At 43.1% G+C, this 18,471-nt stretch overlaps 1 protein-coding gene across 1 annotated transcript in view; it reads left to right on the top strand.

Annotated features, from left to right (window-relative positions):
* The window catches only part of LOC124291373 (putative thiamine transporter SLC35F3), a 65,821-nt gene extending 48,145 nt beyond the window's left edge, over positions 1–17,676 (top strand). Inside the window, exons 4-8 of the mRNA XM_046728361.1 lie at positions 11,337–11,462; positions 11,920–11,986; positions 13,334–13,456; positions 14,985–15,074; positions 15,511–17,676. Coding sequence (XP_046584317.1) covers positions 11,337–11,462; positions 11,920–11,986; positions 13,334–13,456; positions 14,985–15,074; positions 15,511–15,722 — 618 coding nt within the window. The 3' untranslated portion in view covers positions 15,723–17,676. The remainder of the gene's footprint in view (positions 1–11,336; positions 11,463–11,919; positions 11,987–13,333; positions 13,457–14,984; positions 15,075–15,510) is intronic.
* The last annotated feature ends 795 nt before the right edge of the window (positions 17,677–18,471 follow it).

The following is an 18,471-nucleotide window of genomic DNA, read 5'->3' as shown; positions in this document are numbered from 1 at the left end:
GACACCCCAAGTTGAGAAATAGTGCCCCACCAGTTAGAAACCCCATGTTGAGAATTAGTAGCCCACCAGTTCGAAACCCCACATGGAGAAATAGTACCCCGCCAGGTAGAAGCCCCACATGGAGCAATAGTAGCCCACCAGTTAGAAACCCCTCATGGAGAAATAGTACCCCGCCAGGTAGAAGCCCCAAATTGAGAAATAGTACCCCGCTAGGTAGAACCTCACATGGTGAAATAGTACCTGGCCAGGTAGAAACCTCATGTTGAGAAATAGTACCCCGCCAGGTAGAAACCCCATGTTGAGAAATAGTACCACGTCAGGTAGAAACCTACATGGAGAAATAGTACCCCGCCAGGTAGAAACCCCACATGGAGGAATAGTAGCCCACCAGTTAGAAACCCCACATGGAGAAATAGTACCCCGCCAGTTAGAAACCCCACATGGAGAAATAGTAGCCCACCAGTTAGAAACCCCTCATGGAGAAATAGTAGTAGAAACCCACCAGAGAAATAGTAGAGGTAGAAACCCCACATGGAGAAATAGTAGCCCGCCAGGTAGAAACCCCACATGGAGAAATAGTAACCCGCCAGGTAGAAACCCCACATGGAGAAATAGTACCCCGCCAGGTAGAAACCTCATGTTAAGAAATAGTACCCAGCCAGTTAGAAACCCCACATGGAGAAATAGTATCCCGCCCGGTAGAAACCTCATGTTAAGAAATAGTACCCCGCTAGGTAGAAACCCCAAGTTAAGAAATAGTACCCAGCCAGTTAGAAACCCCTCATGGAGAAATAGCATCCCGCCAGGTAGAAACCCCACATGGAGAAATAGTATCCCGCCAGGTAGAAACCCCTCATGGAGAAATAGTACCCCGCCAGGTAGAAACCTCATGTTAAGAAATAGTACCCAGCCAGTTAGAAACCCCTCATGGAGAAATAGTACCCCGCCAGGTAGAAACCTCATGTTAAGAAATAGTACCCCGCTAGGTAGAAACCCCAAGTTAAGAAATAGTACCCAGCCAGTTAGAAACCCCACATGGAGAAATAGTACCCCGCTAGGTAGAAACCCCATGTTGAGAAATAGTACCCCGCTAGGTAGAAACCTTATGTTGAGAAATAGTAGCCCACCAGTTAGAAACCCCTCATGGAGAAATAGTAGCCCTCCAGTTAGAAACCCCATGTTGAGAAATAGTAGCTCGCCGGTTAGAAACCCTATGTTGAGAAATAGTATCCGACCAGTTAGAAACCTCACATGGAGAAACAGTTCCACGCCAGGTAGAAACCCCAAATAGAGAAATAGTACCAGGAAAAAGCTCCAAGTAGAAATTCAATGTCGAACACCTGGAGGTAGGTAAAGTTGAGTGCTACACAGGACATGTTATCCATCCAAGGATACGCCTTCCACTACAGCTGGGAATCAGGAAGAATATTTACAGGAAGAAACAAATACTAAATTACGTGGCAACGAGACCTAATGAGTAAATTAGGTAGAATGTCCACAGTGTGGATGCGACATGTCACATGTCCCCGAGTAAGTAAGGTAAACTACACATCTCAGTAATGACTATTAATTACCATGCTTTCCCAGAAGGAGCAGCTTGAAGAAATCCAATTAACGTCTTAATTACCAGGCTGTTTAGTTCATTGCTCCTGCACAGTTATCATATTTATATGAGAGATTACTCCAGTAATCATAAAGATATGATTACTCATTACTTCTCAGTTACATAGTTTCTCATCCTTTCCACTTCACACTCTGCTGTTGTACCCCTCCCCCCATCTTTGTAAAACTACCAGCCCTTGGTCTGTACATCCCTACTACTCCTCGTTAGCATCTTACTCCCACCCCTATATCTGTACATCACTTCTCCTCCTCATTCTGTACAACAATACTCCCACCCCTATATCTGTACATCACTTCTCCTCCTCATTCTGTACAACAATACTCCCACCCCTATATCTGTACATCAATTCTTCCCTCTATTCTGTACAATACTAGTACTCCCACCCCTATATCTGTACATCACTTATTCCCCCTATTCTGTACAACAATACTTCCACCCCTATATCTGTACATCACTTCTTCCCCCTATTCTGTACAACAATACTTCCACCCCTATATCTGTACATCACTTATTCCCCCTATTCTGTACAACAATACTTCCACCCTATATCTGTACATCACTTCTTCCCCCTATTCTGTACAATACTAGTACTCCCACCCCTATATCTGTACATCACTTCTCCTCCTCATTCTGTACAACAATACTTCCACCCCTATATCTGTACATCACTTATTCCCCCTATTCTGTACAATACTAGTACTCCCACCCCTATATCTGTACATCACGTCTCCTCCTCATTCTGTACAACAATATTTCCACCCCTATATCTGTACATCACTTATTCCCCCTATTCTGTACAATACTAGTACTACCACCCCTAAATCTGTACATCACGTCTCCTCCTCATTCTGTACAACAATACTTCCACCCCTATATCTGTACATCACTTATTCCCCCTATTCTGTACAATACTAGTACTCCCACCCCTATATCTGTACATCACTTCTCCTCCTCATTCTGTACAATAATACTTCCACTCCTATATCTGTACATCACTTCTCTTCCTCATTCTGTACAACAATACTTCCACCCCTATATCTGTACATCACTTATTCCCCCTATTCTGTACAATACTAGTACTCCCACCCCTATATCTGTACATCACTTCTCCTCCTCATTCTTTACAACAACACTTCCACCCCTATATCTGTACATCACTTCTTCCCCCTATTCTGTACAATACTAGTACTCCCACCCCTATATCTGTACATCACTTCTCCTCCTCATTCTGTACAACAATACTTCCACCCCTATATCTGTACATCACTTATTCCCCTATTCTGTACAACAATACTTCCACCCCTATATCTGTACATCACTTCTCCTCCTCATTCTGTACAACAATACTTCCACCCCTATATCTGTACATCACTTATTCCCCCTATTCTGTACAATACTAGTACTCCCACCCCTATATCTGTACATCACTTCTCCTCCTCATTCTGTACAACAATACTTCCACCCCTATATCTGTACATCACTTATTCCCCCTATTCTGTGCAATATTAGTACTCCCATCCCTATATCTGTACATCACTTCTCCTCCTCATTCTGTACAACAATACTTCCACCCCTATATCTGTACATCACTTATTCCCCCTATTCTGTACAATACTATACTCCCACCCCCTATATCTGTACATCACTTCTCCTCCTCATTCTGTACAACAATACTTCCACCCCTATATGTACATCACTTATTCCCCCTATTCTGTACAATACTATACTTTCCACCCCTATATCTGTACATCACTTCTCCTCCCTCATTCTGTACAACAATACTTCCACCCCTATATCTGTACATCACTTCTCCTCCTATTTCCCCTATTCTGTACAACAATACTTCCACCCCTATATCTGTACATCACTTATTCCCCCTATTCTGTACAATACTAGTACTCCCACCCCTATATCTGTACATCACGTCTCCTCCTCATTCTGTACAACAATACTTCCACCCCTATATCTGTACATCACTTCTTCACCCTATTCTGTACAATACTAGTACTCCCACCCCTATATCTGTACATCACGTCTCCTCCTCATTCTGTACAACAATACTTCCACCCCTATATCTGTACATCACTTCTTCCCCCTATTCTGTACAACAATACTCCCACCCCTAAGTCTGTACATCACTTCTCCTCCCCATTCTGTACAACAATACCTCACCCCTAAGTCTGTACATCACTTCTCCTCCCCATTCTGTACAACAATACTCCCACCCCTTAGTCTGTACATCACTTCTCCTCCCCAGTCTGAACAGCAATACCCCACCCCTAAGTCTGTACATCTCTAAGGCAGTGAAAGTGACACCATGAGAGACCCTGTTGCAGCATTGGTGAGTCGCTGGATGGACAAACGCTGACCAGTAATTGTCCCGCATATTACACGGAGATAGAATATTACGTTCAACCAAGTGTAGTCGCCTTCAGCAGCGAGCGCCTCCATCTTCCCAAATTATCTTACTGATTGTGTCGATAATACATTGCGTCTTAGCAACAGTGATATGTGTCCATTCTGTGTGGTTTATCTCCATGGAGACGTGACATCAGGCCTCCCTGGTAGTACTTTAGCCAGATGGCGTGGATTGATTAACACTACAGTGTAAGGGTTGTTGCTATTAGCTGGAACTATTGAGAGGCAATCTCAGGTGAAATTACACCTGTTAGCAGTAAGCTATCGACCAGCACTGGTAGGAGATAACTTCCGTGTTGCCGTCTATCCGATAGCACCGTGGACATCAGAGGCTAGACTACCTCTTAGTCTCTCAATATATAATTTTGATAGAAAGAAGCAATTCTTTTAAATTTAAAAGGAGCTCCAGTGAGATGGAGACACCTGAACCTGAGGACATCTTGACCTGCTTCTTTTAGGGCTTTGCAAAAGGGTTAGGGCTAGCATTGCAGGGAGGGCTAGGCAGGAGGGCAATTAATGTGTTTCAGGGACTGTGTCTCGGACTAATCAGCTGCTAACAGTGCGTCAGACCTGTCGATGTAGGGGTCAAGCGATGCACAAAAGGCCTCTGACCAGTAACGATTTTTGTCTTTTATATTGAGGATCAATGTTGGGGAAAGTCATTACAAGTTTTATAAGGTGTGTCGTCACCAGGTCATTGTAGGAGCACGGACAGGCATCACGCGATCAAGAATGGTTGATTCTGGCCGGGGAACTCCGAATATACATCAGTTTCGTGAATACAGAAAATTCGCCAGATGGTATAGGGAGACACATATTTTTTCGACTAAACTACGCCATGTTTAAAGACAACTTGGGTGTAGGGAGCACGCCACGACTTCTAGTCTCTCACAGTCGCTGAACCATATTCTTCCCAGCACTGCCTGTATTGCAAGCCCCAAAGGAAGGAAGTTTACGTTTAGCTCAGGTTGAGGTTCAGAATCTCCCATCTCACTGGGGCTCTTTTACAATTTAAATGGACTTGTTTGTTTCTATCAGAGTTAGATATTGAAGCTGGTGGGATAGTCTAATGGGCTTGGAACATATTGACGGCGTGACGAGCTAGCACATTAAACACTAGGTCCCCACCACCGCACAGGTCTTGAGTGAGGAAACCACGAAGTGATGTAGGCGTGTACCGCTTTCCTGAAACCAACGAACACGGGCTGGTACTAGTAAACCTAAAAACATAGGCGAGTCTGGGATGTAAGCCTATGACCATACGTTTATGGCACACCTATCAAAGGGACACCACTCTGCACAGAGCAATGCTTACGTGACGTAGTGATACAATGATACCACACATCCAGGAGGTGAATAGCATTAACTATATGACGACTGTTTCTGATTACGAAACACCTACACGATCTCTGAATCTGTTAGATAAATAACCGTAGGGCTGGAACGAATATTTACCTTTTCTTTACACCACGGCCGCCGTCTGATTAGGAGCATACCCAAATACGTTCTGCCATGTGTTTAATATATTATGACTTTATAAACTTTCATGTTTCTATTTCATATCTGTCTAAAAAAAACCAAAACACTGACAATATATCAGTGATACATATTTGTCTGATAAATATTTGAGACAGGTTTTTTAAAGACAATTCGTTTCGTTTCTTCGTATAGATGAAAACTGATTGAGAGAGAGTAAAGTTTTACGCCGCTGTTAGCAATAGTCCAGCAATATCACGGCGGAGAACACCAGAAACAGGCTTCACACATTTTCCCCATGTTGGGAATCGAACCTTGATCTTCAGTGAGACGAGCGAACGCTTTAACCACTAGGTGACCCTCCGACCTTGATACAATGAGTGGGGTTCAGTTAGACGTTTACTGAGTAATAATGCACGTGTTACGTTTGGTGGCTGATTAGGGCCATCGCTTTCTCGCCTTAAAATTCGGAGGCGAGAAAGCGAGAAAGCGATATCACGAGACGAGAAAGCGATAACACGAGACGAGAAAGCGATAGCACGAGACGACAAAGCGATAACACGAGACGATGGCCCTAATCAGCCACCATAGTTACGGACATACATACGTGTGTGGATGTCGTTCTCTTGTGCGTGATGTTCTCATCATCAGAGTTTACTCTGTGCAACAAAATTGTTTCTCAACGTGACTTTACAATTTATGAAATCACGCATTAAAGCTGTTCTGGATACGTTCTGCTTAGGGTCTTAATTAGGTCATGAAAAGGAAATAATGCATCTAATCTGATGTTTTATTGTTTGAAGAGGAAAGTGTAGACCAGTAACAGAACAAACATTCGTCAGCATCTGTGACATCATACTTCTTCCGATAAAATATTTACATTCATAGGCGGATCCAGGGGGGGAGAGAGGGGTTTGGAACCCCACCTTGGCTCTGCCATTGCAAAACATTAATTTCAATGTGGTCTTTAGTCATGTTCAAAAGGGGGGAGGGGGTTCGATCGCCTGAACCCCCCTTCTGGATCCGCCAATGACATTGTTAACAATCATAAACTAATATCACACGCTCAACTTAAAAATATGTGTTGGTAAACAACAGAACTTCGTTTGCAGGATCATAACAATATATTTAGACAAATTGAATATATCTTACTTTCCTCAGGCCTAATCTAAACTAAAATGCCCTAGTGTCTGACATATCCCCACTGTCGTCTGCTCACATGTCTCGATCTCTTCTGTATTCACAAATCCGAGTACCTTTAAATATTTGACCAGGACATGATCTCCAAATATCGAGTGTTTGACCGGTGACAAAAAGCTTGTGACGAATCTCTGACCTGTACGTAGAATGTAGACATACACTTTCGGAAGAGTTTGGCATGAAATGCATGTGGACCCGGTTTTTGTAAATATCTCTTCATCCAATGACCCAATCGATCTCAAACTGTGCAAGTGGATGTTTTGTCAGACAACCTAATCACATTGTAAATCACCGATTTTATGCATTTGTATTAAAGAATCTGTCTATGTAACTGTCAACAAAATAAACAGCAGAACGCAGACGAGAGGGAGCCAATGACCTGTAACAGCGGCAGTGTTGGGTCATAAAGGTCAATGCTCGTGCAGTTCATGATAGTTACCTGTGCACTGCACAGTGATAGACCGTTTGGATCATTCACATTGACTACTTCTAGCTGTCATCATGAAAGCTTATTCAGATGATGCTAAACGTTTAATTAGAAATGTGTTGAATTTTTTTAAAAAAGAGAGCAAACGTAGCAAACCGATTTATAAGGTGTCGGCGCTGAAGACCCGGGTTCGAATCCCCACATGGGTACAATTTGTGAAGCCCATTTCTGGTGTCCCCCGCCGTGATGTTGCTGGAATATTGCTAAAAGCGGCGTAAAACCAAATTCAGTCAGTCAGGTGTCGGATTACATGAAACGTACAACTTTTGCTCTTGGCATGAAAAAGAACATCGTGCTAAAAATTGTGAAAAATAAACCAACGACCAATAAACAAAACCTTGTACAAAAAGGTAGGCATCCAAAGTTAGATTCTTTTGACATCAGGGTCATCAGAGATGTCATTCGCCGGCTATTTGCAAAATTTAAAGATTTTAACCTACAGAATAATTCTCACTAATGGGTTTTGTGGTTAATGTTGAACAACTCAGAGAAACAAACTCCGTATGATGGTTAACAGTTGGCACCCACCTTACCGTATTCACGACCTGTGACACCTCTTCATACCTGTCACGTGCATAGCTGACCTACATTGACGAACGTTGACCTTTATGACCCAACACTGCCGCTGTTACAGGTCATTGGCTCCCTCCCTCTGCAAGCATTCTGCGTTCTGCTGTTAATTTTGTTGACAGTTACATAGACAGATTCTTTAATACAAATGCATAAAATCGGTGATTTACAATGTGATTAGGTTGTCTGACAAAACATCCACTTGCACAGTTTGAGATCGATTGGGTCATTGGATGAAGAGATATTTACAAAAAACCGGGTCCACATGCATTTCATGCCAAACTATCATGCCTTGTAGTGACCAGTTGTCAACACCCACCTGTGCTGCTGTCTCACTGGACTAACGCTTAGTCCCTGTATGTATATATCATTTTGATAGTAACAAATAAACCCATTTAAATTGAAAAGGAGCCCCAGTGAGTTGGGAGATTCCTGAACCTGGGGAAATCTAGACTTGCTCCATTTAGGGCTTTAGCATTTCAGGGAGGGCTATACATTGCGGAAAATAATGTGGTTCAGTGACTGTGAGACAGACTACCGTCTCACCTGTTGGCGTTATTTAGGTGGATATAAGTTAGAATTAAGCAGTGTGTAATTAGTGTTGGGCAGTCTTGCATAAACCATACCTTTCTACAATAATGTTGTTGGTGAGTGAGTGAGTTTAGTTTTACGCTATATGGCGGCTATAGTTGTTGGTGTCCAACCTAACATTGCAAGTAATGAACCCATCGCATATGTCCCTGTTGTGTATACATATACCAGCCTCTCGTGGAGAAAACATCCTTGACCTTGGTATTGTTTTTCTAATTAAAGTCGAGGCACTGTAGCTGACCTATTGTACATATTCCTAATGGTATACAGTATACGCATAAATAGATATGGGAAATAACACCCATTTACTGCACATCTGAACACCTGGTGGATGTCATATTGCAGTCATGACAACAGGTGGACGCGTGTCATGTTACACGGAAATGGCAAAAATCGAGGTCTTGATAACTCAGCACCGCGGGTGTAATACATTAGCACCAATCTTGGCCTGGCACCTTCTGTCCATGATAGATATGAGAATATAATTAACACATGTGGATTATGCATTTCGTTTTGTTTGGATTATTGCAATTGCCACATTATCAAATTATATTGAAAACGCATCACCTGTATTAGTTTGGATTTCCAAGGGCATAAATGAGCAATCGGTGTAAATTTTACATACTTTTGTAGTCCAATCATTGGTAAAGAGAAGAAACAAGAACCAATCCAGCAACACAGTGAAGTTTTAATTCAGCTGACCATGAAAGAAAGATGGAGTCAAATTGGAAAGTCAGTAACGTGTATGACCACCGTTAGCAGCAACACAAGCTGTGCAACGTCTGTGAACTGATACGTCTCTGAATAATGTTTTGAGGCAATGCATTCCACTCTTGTTGCAAGGCATTCTCAAGTTCCCCAAGGTTGTTGATCTGTGGGCGACGTGAGAGGCGTTTGCCGATGTAATCCTACAAGTGTTCAATGGGAGACAAATCTGGTGACAATGCAGGCCATGGAAGTAGGGGAATGTTGTTGTTTGCCAGAAACTGTGTTGCAACACGTGCAGTGTGCGCTCGAGCATTGTGCTGCTGGAATGTGTGCAGATCTTGATGTTGGTTAAAGAAGGGAACGACGTTGTTCTGAAGAATGGTGTCACAGTAGTAAAGGGCATTGACTCTGCCACGACAAACTACAAGAGCCGTTTTGTGATGATAACTGATCCCCCCCACACACCATAATGCTGTCTCCACCCCACCGATCTGTTTGCACAACACAGTACTGATGGTAACGTTCTCCCCGTCGACGCCATACCCGCCATATCAGCATTTCGCAAGTGAAAACGTGACTCGTCGGAGAACACAACACCATGCCAACGTCGTAACAACCACAGACGATGCTGTTCAGCCCATCGTCGGCGTTCACGGCGATGTCTATCAGTCAGGATGGGTACAACATAAGGGCGTCGACACCGTAATCCTGCCGCACGGAGACGGCGTCGGACGGTGGACGCATTGATCAAACCACGTCGGCCTTGGACAGCGCTGGCGATTCTGGCAGTCGGCAACGTACGATCCCGAATATGGCGCGGAACAATGTCTCGATCTTGGCGAGGGGTGGTAACACGTGCCTGGCCAGGACGTTGGCGGTCCATGGTGGTTCCTGTTTGTTGGTACCTGTTGGTAAGTCTTATGATGGTGGAATGATGGCAACCAAATCGTCTGGCAATAATCCTGCTTGATGTGCCAACCTGCAACATGCCCAACGCCCGTTCTCGTTCCTCTGGTGACAATCTTGGCATTGCCAAAAAACATTTACTTGCGGAGGTACAGCTGAAATGAGAACGGTTTTTTGCCGACGGTCATTTATACCCCTAATCAGCATGTTTTACGCATGCAATTTGTGCTTTTCGTGAGTGTTGTGCATGAATTTTGTTGTTGTCATGTGATGTGTTCCATGATGTGTTCGGGCAATCCGTTCTTTACTGTACAACATTATTTATCGTCTTTCGTGTTATTAACATTTCCAACGTTCATTTTCACTCTCAAAACAATCCTATTACCATATTTCAAAATTTACAGGTGGTGCGTTTTCAATGATGTTCAGTATATATATAATGTATGTGTGTCTTTGTGCTAATGACTTTCATATATGCATACTAATAACTCTATCCACTGTTTTCTGTGGAGTATAACATGAATTTAACTTCCTAAAAACGCCACCGTAGTCACTGCAGATTTAATCCATACTTAATATTGCCACCGTAATCATATATTACATATATTAATCAATACATCAATATGTTCTGACGCACCATGCATCGTTACGCAATACACTGAAAACCAGTGACAGAAATGAGTGAGTGAGTGAGAATTGTTTTACGCCGCTTTTAGCATTACCACAGCAAGGTACACCCGAAATGGGCTTCATACATACGAGGAATCGAACCCGGGTCTTTTGTGAAATGCGCGAACGCTCTAACCACGGGAGTACTCCACCGCAGTAGAAGGCAGTAATTTATACTCATAGTGGATAATTCATATTCTCATTATGAATAAAATCGGAATGTAATTATTATTTTAAGGCAGAACGATATCGCTCTTGTTAAAGATCTAGTGACAAAAAACTCCCTTGGTCGTACTTCGAAACTATCGAAACATTGATAGAGATACTGAATGACCCTCTAATTTGAAAATGTGGTTATATGACTTCCTGTTAACCATGTACAGCGTAGGTAGGTACGGCAGCAGAAATACCAACTTCAATAAAAACGACCACTGCCTATTCCACACTACCGACAAATTACGTCATGGACTTTCGGTCAGTGTTTTGTAATCGGCTTAACCAATATTCTTTGATGGTTGATTTCATTCCTATGGAAGCCTTCCTGATGTCTGGAGTTTAGGGGAGGTCGAAATTAATGTATAGTGGCAGTTGTTGCAGTTGGGATGCAACACGTTATTTTAGGGATGCAACACGTTATTTTAGGGATGCAACAATGCTTTCAATATATGTTGTCTCCGTATATTTCAGATTCTTGCCATGATATTCTCCATCACTGGCATTGTCCTCTTCGCCTACGTCGACGGCTTCGGCAGTCAGGCGATGTGGGGGGTTGTTGTAGCTGTAGCCGCTTCAGCCGGTATCGCCACTTACAAGGTGAGTGACGGAAAAGCTCGATGTGAGTTTATAGTGCTGCCCTTACACCTGCTTCAAGTGCAGATCACAGGAACTGTCTAAATGTGCCCCGTTAGTGCTGCCCTTACACCTACTTCAAGTGCAGATCACAGGAACTGTCTAAATGTGCCCCGTTAGTGCTCCCCTTACACTTGCTTCAAGTGCACATTACAGGATCTGTCTAAATATGCCCCGTTGGTGCTGCCCTTACAACTGCTTCAAGTATAGATCACAATATCTTCCTAAATGTGCCCCGTTGGTGCTGTCCTGACACCTGCTTCGCGTATAGATCACAAGATCTGCCTAAATGTGCCCTGTTAGTGTTGCTCTTACGCCTGTTAAGTCATTGTTACGTCAAGCACTGAAGCCGATACGCCTTGATATAACCGAAAACACACTCACTCATGCGGTTATATAACGCTGAACCTTGGTCTTGCAGGTCCTCCTGAAGAAGCTAGTTGGGGCTGCGACCTTAGGACAAATCTCTTTATTTCTAACATTAATAGGTAAGTGATATGTAAAACAGATATGAAAGAATATTTCAAAATTTTTAAAAATGGAATGCATTAATATCTTTAAGCAATATTGTCTGAAAATCGCCCGGTTCATTGTCCGCATGTGGAGCGTTTGTTCGTCGATGTTCGTCCAAACATTTTTGTTCTATGGTACTTCTCTAGAAGGTGGATTCGAATTTCTAAAAGCCTTCGAGTAAATCTGGATCAAATGCCATTTACGAACATACGCATGGTTTACTATGGAATCCTGGAAGGGTCATTGTCGCATTGTCGAGTTGTCGCCCTCTCAAATACAAGCAAAATTAACCAAAACGCGACACGCGACATCGCAACAACGAGACATTTCGCCTATTTGTCGCATTGTCGCGATGTCGCGTGTCGCGTTTTGGTTTATTTTGCCTCACTTTACTTGTTTTGGAGAGGGCGACAATGCGACATAGCGACAATGTCCCTTCTCGGATTCCACAGTTTACTGTGTAGGTACAGTATACATTGTGTTGCTATTATTTGTAAGTAATGTGCTAGATGGATGTATTCCGTGACTCATAGGATTACATGGGTTGTCAGGGTTGTATGAAGTCCCTGGTGACAGACAATCCATAGCCGTATGGCGAAATACCAAGATATTCCTGTTAAAACAGGCAAATATGAGCATTCAGGGTTTAAAATAATCAGCAACACAACCCATGTATTCATGCATTTAGCATGTGTTGTTGTAAAACCTTGGGTAAACAATCGCGAAAATAGATTGCCATCCACTGTTTGTGATTTCCTGTCTGAGCCACAATGGTGGGCTTTTGTATATACTTCAATCTTCACAGAGCTGTTGCTATGGTGGGCACAATAACAAACAGCATGTCACAAAATAATTATTTCTTTTTGTCTTAAATCCTTTATAGCTATGATAAACTCTAGTTCTGGGATTGGTTGTGTTTGTTCGAGGTAATTGTCTTCGATCCATGGCAGAATACCTCTTGGTGTAATCCGGTTACCAATTTTAGAATGCAAACATGTATTTCCCTGAATCGAGTGTTTTAACGTTTGTAACTTGCATTTAGATGATTCGTAAAGAAAATATTCTTCTTTCTTATGTTTGTTCAAATGACTTAAGGTTCCTAGTAATAGCTCGGAATTACGAATTTTCTGCTTTGTGAACGAACGCTATCTTCCACACACTTGGCTCAGATAATCCATAACTTCGAGAAGCTGGTTGGTTTTATGCTAATATGTATTATTATATCTTCTATCCCAGCATAAAGCCACATTGCAATTACATTGCATCTCACGTTCGGCATAAATGTCTGTGCACTTTGATAACCAAATCTTATATTTTCAAAGGAACAATAAACACTGCTTGTCTGTGGCCTGTGGTCCTCGCCCTGTACTACACTGGTGTCGAGGTCATCGACTGGAACCAGTTGCCATGGCAATTCATCTGTCCAACTGCTGCTTTGACTGTAGGTAAGTACTTGACTGGAACCAGTTGCCATGGCAATTCAAGTGTCCAACTGCTGCATTAACTGTAGGTAAGTACATGACTGGAACCAGTTGCCATGGCAATTCATCTGTCCAACTGCTGCATTAACTGTAGGTAAGTACATGACCGGAACCAGTTGCCATGGCAATTCATCTGTCCAACTGCTGAATTAACTGTAGGTAAGTACTTGACTGGAACCAGTTGCCATGGCAATTCATCTGTCCAACTGCTGCATTAACTGTAGGTAAGTACTTGACTGGAACCAGTTGCCATGGCAATTCATCTGTCCTACTGCTGCTTTGACTGTAGGTAAGTACTTGACTGGAACCAGTTGCCATGGCAATCCAAGTGTCCAACTGCTGCATTAACTGTAGGTAAGTACATGACCGGAACCAGTTGCCATGGCAATTCATCTGTCCAACTGCTGCATTAACTGTAGGTAAGTACTTGACTGGAACCAGTTGCCATGGCAATTCATCTGTCCAACTGCTGCATTAACTGTAGGTAAGTACATGACCGGAACCAGTTGCCATGGCAATTCATCTGTCCAACTGCTGCATTAACTGTAGGTAAGTACTTGACTGGAACCAGTTGCCATGGCAATTCCATCTGTCCAACTGCTGCATTAACTGTAGGTAAGTACATGACCGGAACCAGTTGCCATGGCAATTCATCTGTCCAACTGCTGCATTAACTGTAGGTAAGTACATGACCGGAACCAGTTGCCATGGCAATTCATCTGTCCAACTGCTGCATTAACTGTAGGTAAGTACTTGACTGGAACCAGTTGCCATGGCAATTCATCTGTCCAACTGCTGCATTAACTGTAGGTAAGTACTTGACCGGAACCAGTTGCCATGACCATTCATCTCGGCGGCTGATTTGTATGAATAGACAGAAGGCTGGATATGTATAATACATTTTCAAAAGACAGGATATCTAAAGATTGACGACTTACTAGAGGTGAGGTGAAATTGGGTTTAACGTCGTGCTTGAGAATATTTCGCTCATATGACGACGTGCATGCGTATGTGTAAGTGCGGCGGCTTGTACTAGCCCAGACTAAAGCTGGTTTTATAGTGCTAGCCCACTGAGATACCATGCCGCAGTGAAGCATGAATACCCCACTCAGACACAGTATACTGACTCCGAGCCGACAAGTCCTTGTTGTACCTATTAATGCCGAGCGCCAGGTGGGGACCTACAAGTACCATATTTTAACGTCTTTTGGTATGACGCGGTCGGGGATCGAACCCACTACCTTCCACTCTCCGGGCGGACGCTCTAACCACTACACCACGGAGGAGGTCGACGACGACCTACTAGAAACACCACTGGAACTGTTAAACGACTGAACCTAATCGACATTGATATGCCATTGATTATTGTATGGGTTGTGTAATATTGAATATCCTACGGAGCATTTGGTCGTGAAGAAGGGGGTGATGTAGGTCACTCAGACAGGTGGTCTACATGTTTACGGTGAATCAACATTACGCATCTCTGTTTCAGTGTACCAAATACTGATCAACTATGTCGCTGTATTGACGTATCCACTCTTCACTGGCCTCGGCCTGGCCATGGCCATCCCAATATGTGCAGGTGAGTCACGTATGTGTGCGTGCACGTGTTTGTTGAATGTGCCTGTATAGTGGTGTGTGTGGTGCGTTTGACAGCAAGTGTATGTGTGTGTGTGAAATAGTCTGTGTGTCTGTAAGTGTGTGTATGCATATGTTTGCATGTGTGAGAGAGTTTGTGTGAGTATGTGTGTGCGCGCGTATGTACGTGCGGGCGTATGTATGTAACAATACTGTAAGGAATATAAATGATTCACGCATGGTTGTCGTGTTATTTTGCAGACATTTTCAGCTAATGATGTATTTATATGTTGATAACCGCTGACAAGTTTACTGTTCAAGTAAAGATGTACGCACAGTCTGTGTTCTATTCTGATATGCTTGACCTGTTCCCAAACAATACATCCATGCTGGTCCCAATCCTCCCTGACAAAACAATGACATGGTTGTGTCGTCTACAGTTGCTGACTCTGTGTGGAAGGGTCGGGAGTTCTTGGGAATGAAGATAGCTGCCCTCGTTCTCATCTGCATCGGTCTACTGCTGATCCTGCTGCCGGAGAACTGGCATGTGGTCATCCTGAAACCCTTCCGGGTCAAACAACAGAGGAGGGACACGGAACAGCCAGTCGGGGAAACACTACGGAGCCGTCTTCATAGGACCACATATATGTGATTGCAGGTAGTGACACACAACAGCCGGTGTGGACGTGGAACGGACAGTCCATGACGTCATCGTCCACTGAGCGAACCTGTCAGTGGTTGTTGTCAATGTCACTGCTGGATAGGGTTTTACTCAGTTTGGCGAGGATTTGGGTAACTTCAGTTTCGAAAACAGTGTCATTTGATTCTTTACTAGAAAGCTTAGTTAAGCATTCCAAAGGAAGGTAGTGGTTTGCGTGACTACAGAGGTGATTGGAGGAATAAGTAAACAGGCGTCACGTATAGAAGTGTCACAAATTCATGGATCTATGAATAACTAGAGGACTGGCATGTATCTATTGCCAGGCGGCGGAATCCGACTATGTTCATCATTGTAGATACTGCCCTGTATGACCATAAGACAATGTGACGCCACCAGTTATTGATACTTTCAGCTACTTATACTAACAGACACAAAAATGATCGTCGACTGGTCCTAAAGCCTGAAACTGATCCGTGTGTTATTTGGCTGCTTCAGAGGTGTTGTACCTACGAAGGTGTGCTAAAGCCAATGGCTATTTGGTGAAGTCACTGCAATGAGGAAAGGTGTATGAGACAAACTGTGAACTTATATGGGAACAGTCATCAGACATCAATAACAGTCATCTTCAAGAACCACATCATAACATCATCTGTTCCCGAGACATTTAGATAGTCGACGAGTGTTGTAGCATGGACATTCATTTAAATTATGATTAACCACCACCCTCCTTCCAGCTTCTTGACAATCAGCCGCTTAGACCGCTCCAGGTCGGGAGTCGTGGGAGATTAGAGATGACAGATGCAGAGAGTCAATTCAAGGGAGCTGTTGCTGATGGGAGAAACTGGTTAGCCATGCATCATGCTTACGAACATGAGACATCATACCGCCCCAAGCTGGAATATGGATCTGACTGCATAGCCTTGTTTGTTGTATTGCTCGACTAATACTTGTTTTTGACGGCACGATCTGGAACAGAGATGATGGTCAGCACAGACAACTATGAACAAAAGGTTGTCGGTGGGTCATAATGACCAAAATGTTTTGACTGTGTCGTCAATCTTTCATAGGAAAAGACTCCCAGTGTAACCATAGAAACAGACTCAGGACTCTTTATTAGGACATTGTAGTGTGCTAACTGAGTATAGCTGTACTACTGGACTCGATGTCGTGATTGGTTTTACACCTATCCGAACGCTACTGTTTAATTTGCTGGTGCCTTGAAATTAAAAACTGGCGGTCCGTGGCTGCAAATGTTTCTCGTTGGATCAAATCGATTACGGTCCTCGACGTTTGTCGTCACTCGGTACATGCCGCATCGGGCCGTGAGCTGTATCTCCGCATCAAGACCCAGTACTACGTTGTGGACTGGACAGGGAAAGGTGTCAGAAGAGAATGAGTTGCGTGAAGCGATGAGGACAGATTGCTTCAGTTAGATACATCCAGTGCAAGGGAGGCAATCCAGAATGCCAATATTGTACTGTCCTTGATTGTAAGTATTTGAGATCTCTTCAAGTATGATGTTTGGAAATTGTGAACTGTTACACAAGCTTTTCTTGACAATGTCCTGTTGCCATGATCAGTGACGAATGTTGGCAAGTTGCAGCAATAACTTCACAAATGAGAACCTTTTAAACGATTTGAGCAATGTTAGTGGCATGTGACACAGTGGAGTAACTTGGAACCAAGACATGGTAGATCGATGACAGGTGCCCTGGTCTACCTGTATTATTGTGTTATTTCGCATGTGTAAACTAACTCGCGTGTCTCATCATAGTACCTAACATAGCAATCTTTGTACATATCAATAATTTGTGACATTATTCCATGTGCCAAACTTGAACTTGTTATTATGAGTTGGATGTGTGTAAATACTGGAAGTTTTAGATCGTGTATCATGGATGTGCTTGTGAGTGTTTGTTCATGGATATAAAATCATTTAAATAAATTGGTTTTGTTTTGCATGGTGTTGGAGCTGTGGCTGGATATATTTCAGGTTGTGTTGGGGTTGAGTAGGCGTTTCGGTAGACTAAGGCTTAGTCTCTGAATATATATAATTTTGATAGTAACAAACAAGCCCATTTGTATTGAAAAGAAGCCCTAGGGAGACCAGAGGAAATCTAGACTTGCTTTATTTAGGGCTTTAGCACTGCAGAGTACGGAAAATAATGTGGTTCAGGGGCTGTGAGACAGACTATCGTTTCGGTTGAGGAGTGGGTTTGACCTCTTCTTTATCATCCTGCCATTCTGTACAATAGGTGACCGAAACACCTTTAGAGGCTAATATGCATAAGACGTGACGGGAGTCCATGTAAACAAACACGCATATTTTGGAATCCGAACACTGGACCAGAGGATGCTGTTCAGTACACTCTTTATATTGTTTTGCGTAGTTTAATATTCCACTACAACTGCGATAATGAGTTGTGTAGCAATACATATTTATTCTTCAACGCAAATTGAAATAGTGTTTCACCTTTTAGGAATGCCACACACAGACACATATATGTGCAGACACATAAAAATGAAACAGATGAAAAACATACACAATCATTTGATTGGTCTATGGAGTGAGTGAGTGAGTATGGTTTTAGAGTAGTATTCCAGCAATATCATGGCAGGGGACACCAGTAATGGGCTTCACACATTGTACCCATGTGGGGGAATCGAACCCGGGTCTTCGGTGTGACGAGCGCACGCGTTAACCACCAGGCCACTCCGCCCGATTGGTCTGTGGAAGATG

This window comes from Haliotis rubra, unplaced genomic scaffold (genome assembly GCF_003918875.1).
Source record: "Haliotis rubra isolate DU_JTF1 unplaced genomic scaffold, ASM391887v1 Scf49, whole genome shotgun sequence".
Taxonomy (NCBI): Eukaryota; Metazoa; Mollusca; class Gastropoda; order Lepetellida; family Haliotidae; genus Haliotis; species Haliotis rubra.
Note: the sequence above shows the minus strand (reverse complement) of the source record. Positions and strands in the feature narration are given on the sequence as shown.